At 39.1% G+C, this 6,455-nt stretch overlaps 1 protein-coding gene across 1 annotated transcript; it reads left to right on the forward strand.

Moving 5' to 3' along the window:
- Nucleotides 1-1,440: 1,440 nt before the first annotated feature.
- Nucleotides 1,441-3,929, forward strand: LOC104945770 (zinc finger protein 774-like). Its single transcript, XM_010771486.1, has one exon. It carries the CDS (start codon nucleotides 1,458-1,460, stop codon nucleotides 2,733-2,735), a length of 1,278 nt encoding a protein of 425 aa, XP_010769788.1. The 5' UTR covers nucleotides 1,441-1,457; the 3' UTR covers nucleotides 2,736-3,929.
- The last annotated feature ends 2,526 nt before the right edge of the window (nucleotides 3,930-6,455 follow it).

Below are 6,455 nucleotides of genomic sequence, written 5' to 3' on the forward strand. Positions count from 1 at the left end.
CCCCCCACTTAAATCATGTTCACATGTATACTAAATACATTTGCACACATCTTGTGTCCATATCTTTCTGTTTTGGTGGTCATGCCACACCGTGCACATGCATGCATGCGCGGAGTCATGGTAAGATATCTGGATTAAGAGGTTGCTTTTTCTTTGCACAGCATGAAAAAAGGCCAAATGAATTGGCTGTGATTTTAGTTTTTTTAAGCAGAGGTTGAGTTCAATAATTTGTACGGCCCTCGGAGGATGTTGTAAAAATTGAAAGGAAAAAGGTTCCCCACCCCTGCTGTAAATAATAATAAAAACCCTTGATTTATAACTTAACATCTCTGTCTCCTATTGATCTGAGTATATTATAAAGAATAGCCAGTTAATTGAAGCATTATAGCACAGGCCTTTGTCAGATGGTATATTACGCTGTTTTTTTCCTGCTTCGAATAGTTCTCTTTTTTTTCACCATACCTGTGTTTGCATCACTGTTAAAAATGAATTAATCATGATTAATCACCATTCGAAATATGTCCAAAATATGCCATTTCTTTATGTATATTGTTGTGGGAATGGAAAGATAAATGAAAGAAGGCGGATATATCCATTTAACATACAGTATGTATGTTTATTATAACATTGTTCTGTGTGTCAAAATGAAAGACAGCCCACACACCTATCAATCATCAAACCGTGGGGTCTTATTTCATTACGTGTTGATTTCTATCAACACGTAATGTTGTATCGATGTATATAGAGATGCACTACCGCAAAAGTATTATCCGTCAGGACTTCCTGCAACAACACCTCGCCGTTATCTTGATTCTGATTGGCCAGAAGACATTATCAAATATGTTCTATTGAGAAGACGATCACTACGTGACAAAAGTTTTCAAAACCGTTTCTAGTCTTCGGTATTTCCCTTTATATATACAGTCTATGGTATTTCCAGACAAGTGGCTACTGAAATCAATCTTACTAACTGCTGTCTGTGCAATTTACTTGGCGTGAGTTGGCGGACTTTATTTAGCTTACTTTAACATCATTTTTCATGGTGGGGCTAAGCCATTTCTTGGTATGGCTGTAGCCTACCCTAGCGTTGCCACTGGTGGGATGTATGGGGCGGGCCATTCTGCACATGCGTTAAATGCGTTAAATATTTTTAACGCAATTAATTCAAAACATTAATTACCGCCGTTAACGCGATAATTTTGACAGCATTAATAATAACACAAATCATGTGTTAAGTTTTCTGTGATAGAGTTGTTTATTATATATTTATTTGAATGGACTACACACATTACTTTTAAGATCCTGCTTATAAACTGCTTATTTTGAGCCAGTCAACATTTTATAAAAAATTTCTATATTAGAAGTACTAAATAGGAACAAAAAATAAAACGAACGGTCAAAAGCAGTAAAATAAATGTTGTTTTTTTCCTTTCCTTTTTTCTTCAGACTCTCTCCAGATGTCTGTCACAGATGTGCGGCTTCAGCCTGCTGCCAGTTTGAACGTCAGTGTGTGCTGGGAGGAAGCAGGAGAAGCCACGTCAGAGCAAGCTGAACACCGTCCAAATATGAACACTCATTCAGGCGGCTCTCCTTCCAGAGAAAACGATAATGAGATAGAGGTGGATATTGCAGACGATGATGTGACGCAGGAGTGTGACCCGAACATGCCGTTAAAGGTCCTCGTCGTGAATAAATCATTCAAATGTCCAGTTTGCATAAGCACTTTTTCTTCCAAGAAGACGATGGTACGTCACTTAAAAAAACATCCACGCGACGGTTCATCACTGTACCAGTGTCAGATCTGTGAGCAAAACTTCTGCCACAAGTCTGAATTCTTCGCTCACAGTAGAACACACCAAGGCCCCAAACCATACCAGTGCCAAGAGTGTGAGGAAAGTTTTGACGAGAGGGATAGTCTGCTTGTCCACAGCCTGAAACACACTAAGGAACAACAAAATGAGTGTCTCAGTGAGAAGGAGGAGGCAGAAACTCACCTCAGATCAGTGACAGCTGCTGGTGAGATTAGAGAGCTGAACTGCACTCAGGAAATACCTGGCATTAAGACTTTCCCACTTACCTTCTCTCCCTATGATCAGAGAGAGTTTGATCAGGAGTCTCTGCAGCCCCTGTGTCTCTACCAAGTCCAGAGTCTGTGTGATATGGAAGAAGACTCCTCGGCTGCAGGAACAGTCAATCACATCAAAACTGAGCCGGCTGATGGAGTATCAGACTGCATCAATGATGATCAGTTGCTCCTTTCAGTGAACCAGAGCCAACAGGGAGAAGATGAGCCCAAACATCTCAACAATAGAGATATTCAGCCAAGTGGAACTTCAGGGAAATCCACAGAACTCATAGTTCAGTTTGAAGAAGGAACAGCAGAGAAACCCTACAAGTGTCCGTGTTGTGCCAAATGTTTCTCCTTGCATAAGACTTTAATAAGACATGTGAGGATCCACACGGAGGACAAACAGTACCATTGCCAGTTTTGTGGGAGGAACTTCGGTCAGAAGTCAGACCTGGTCAATCACACCAGGATACACACAGGAGAGAGACCATACAAATGCCCAGAATGTGACAAATCTTTCACCCAGAAAGGAAACCTGGTGATTCACATGAGGAAACACACAGGGGATAAACCTTATCAGTGCCTGGAGTGCAGCTGTAGCTTCAGTCAGAGGGCGTCTCTGGACTACCACATGCAGAGCCACACACACTCTACAGCTCGGACCTGAGGATGGCCATTCAAAATAAACTCTTTTTTTGGCAGTGAGTGTATATTCACTTTGCATTTCATAACATTTAACAGACACTTTTATCTAAATGACTTACATACATTTCAATACTGTAGACATGCCTACAGAAGCAATTTGGGGTTAAGTATCTTGCCCAAGGACATTTCTTCGATCAAACCATTGACCCTCTGATTGCTGGACAACCAGCCTGTGGTTTTATAAAAAAATGACGAAAACTCGTTTTTTTCTGTCATGTGCGCTAACAGCCACTATGGGACGTCTCTAGGATTTCTTTCACAAAACAGCATATTAAGCAAGCAGGATATTTTGTATGACACTTTTCATTTGCAACTGGGGATTTCAATAAAACTTCCTTTGGGATCCTGCTCATGTGTCGGTGGAAGCAAATCAGAAGAAAGATGTCTTGGCCAAACAATCAAATCAGAAAGTCTGAACGGTAACTTCCTACCAAAGGAATTATCTGACCTGGGCCGACCCTTTTAAAGAGGCTTTGACTTTATTGAGGCCTTAACTTTGCACTCATGATGCGGACACTGAAGTATTGCTACTATCGACGTGTGCATAGACTACTGGCACTAGTTTCTTTGTTTAGGCCTTGATTTGTACATGTTTCTCAGACTCAAAAGTATTTGCTGGTTTGCTATGCGTCTATATGTTTAACAGTATTAACAATTATTTGAACCTTAGTCCGATGGAGGTTCAAGTTCAAAACACCTGCTGTTTGTTTGTCTGCATGATTGAAGGAAGTTCTCTCTTTCAGGTTAATCTTCAAGTCAGCTGTTCCTGATATTAAATGAAATAGCAGTTTATTTATGGTCAGGTTATGGGATTGCCCTGTGTTGAAACTGTTTTAATGTTCCCACAGTCATAAACTAATGGTTAATCTGAACATTTTGCCACTTTTTCATTTAATTAAAGTTCTTGTCCTGTTGCTTTTGTTCGAAAACACAAAACTCATGATCTGTATAGGAAATATATTTCTAACAAACCAAACCAGTGTTTTTGACATTATGGGTGCTGTTACGTGTAAAGTATGGTTCTCGACACCACTGTAAATAGTTAATGTCAGTGTTCCTGAAAGGTTTTTAATGTGATGAGTTGGTTCCCAGTTAAACATGTTTTCAGAAAAATAAAGTCAGTGTTAATTTTGAAATGTTGTTTCAATAAAAAAATCTTGGCATTAATAGTTTACGTTTTGTATTACAAGCTGCTTTAACCTATTATCTATTCTCTTATATTCTCTGTTTTATATTGCTATGAAAACATCTTCAAACAACAGTACCATTGACGGATCAATACGTCTGTTACGCCCCTGTAACGGGTGTGGATGAAGGATAGAGAGAGAGATAGAGGCTGTGCTCTGGAAGCAGATACATTAGCTGCATGTGTGTGTTGTATTTTATGCACTTTTTGTTCTCCCCAAACCTCCTCGTCGCTTCTGTAAAGAATCCAGTCCTTATTAACTGGGGGAAATATGTGGTGTCCTCTAGACACAGCTTAATGCGCCTTTTAGGCCTTCAATGCGTCAGAAAGGCAGGAGGCGTGCCTGTCAACATCACTGACGTCATCTTATTATTTTCTGCAGACCTGAATTCAGTTGTTGTCCACGGATTTCTGACAGTGAATTAAAAATAGCTGAGCAGTGCAACAATTGGGTGAGAAAAGTGATCTAAGCAAAGATTAAGATAAAGAAGCAGCACCTTGTGAAAGGCCTTTGGACCTTTGTGCAGAAGCATGTGTTTGTGTAGGGAAAGAATGGAGAGGAGACGTATAGTTTTGTTGCAGCCTTTATTTTGATTTTACAAATCCCTGTCAAGTCTTAGAAATGTATATTGTGTTCACAGGTATGTATTTTTTATAATGTTTAAAAACTGTGTATGTTTTTTTAATTATTAAATTGTATGAGAAATGTGTTTCTACTTTAAATATCAAGATGACAGTTTGAAACTAAGCTTATGCCTAGTGTGTGTACTAGCTAGTGATACAGACTTTTCAGTTGTCATTCTTCAGAGTTTAATTCAAAGTCAAAGATGCTTGATGTTTTGGCATGTAGTAAATCGTTCACATTATATTAATAGAAAGTCAGAATATAACCTATATGATCTTATTGCCATAACCTTTTATCCACGTAAAGGCAAAATATTGCTCCTTTTATAAGGCCATAAGGGTTTATGAGCATGCCTGATGTATATAGTAATTTACCAAATGGCTATAATACCAAAAAATCCCAATTGATTTTGGACCTGAGAAAATCCAGACATTAAAATGTGCAGAAAGTGGGAAGGTCTTTGAGCTTTCATATGTACTGTTTCTTTATTAATGTGTGAACATTGACATGGACTGGAGTACAGTCTGATGATTTATTAGCAGATCAGGTAAGGGTGAGTGTGTGAGTTTTCTTGATAGATTTGTTTTTGGGTTACTATACTGTCGGACGAAAATCTCAGACTAGGCTAGTTGAAAAAGTCTGGACCTCCTTCTCAACATTATAACTTATTAACTTTCTTTGTGATAATGCAATTCTAATGTGTTCTGAAGAAATCACTGGAGGCAGACAGAGTTTGGTGCAATATAACTTTTATTACGTCAAAAGACATAATAGACAGGGTACATGTTCACAAAATCAGAACCCCGAAGGCATTTCGTGTTTATTTATGCTATACAACAGTTATAGGGTATTAAGGGGTGCTGAATCCAAATCTGCTGTATATAAAGCAAAACAATGTCCCAAAATGCCTCAAAATTGAGAAATCCAACATGCCACCGCCAGCCTGAAATCTATTTTAAGTATATCTTTTTGACTAAACAAAGTACAAACTTGAATTAAATGTGCTTTTGTAAGTTCTCCTACATGGGCAATCTGATGCCATATTCAGATTTGAGATGTAATGTGAATAAACTGCTAAGATCTCATATATATTGCAAAAATAGTAGTTTTTAACTATGAATAATTACTCAGCTATTATTATTATTATCAGGCTACTTTTACTTACTTTGTATATTGTTTTGAGGTTAAATGTTTAAAATGTGCTGTGATGGAACCTTTGCCTTCCCCACTATTGTCAAGCGAATGCTTCATATCTCCAAATCAATGTAACAACAGCATGTCATTCTGACAGTGGGCGAGGCACTTTATCCGAAGTTGGTAGAACTGAAGTGGTCAGTAGAAGAATACAGGGACGTGCTTATCCCTTGCCTCAGAGGCCTTCACATAGTCATGAACTTCCTGGGTGTGATAGGACAACACATGGTTGATTCTGGCCTGAGTGAGCTATGGGTCAAGTGTGATCAGTTGGGAGCAAATGCTGCTCAGCATGTCCTGGCACAAACTTACCCTACAGGCTCTTTGGCATCTACTGCTCCCACGGCTTTACACATATCTGGATGAGGTTGATGTTACACTGAGAGCTAAACTCCCAGAACTCTGCCAATCCGTAGATGCTGACCACATCGCGCAGATGGTCTCAATGCGCGTGCGCGGAAGTTGTGTGTGAATTCTGAGAGCGTGTAGCTCCCGTAGCAAACTTTTTGAGAAATCAGGTTATGATCAGATGAGCAAGTTGATCACTCAAAGTTTATAGCGAAATATGATGTGGGGAATGTAATGCCACCGAAGAAATCAAACAAAAAGGCTAAAGTGCCATTGAATGAGAGCAGCGGTCTTTCGGGAGTGAGTGACACACAAGCAGCAGAGGAGAA

The sequence above is a fragment of the Notothenia coriiceps genome, unplaced genomic scaffold (assembly GCF_000735185.1).
Source record: "Notothenia coriiceps isolate Sejong01 unplaced genomic scaffold, NC01 NC01_scaffold00010003, whole genome shotgun sequence".
Taxonomy (NCBI): Eukaryota; Metazoa; Chordata; class Actinopteri; order Perciformes; family Nototheniidae; genus Notothenia; species Notothenia coriiceps.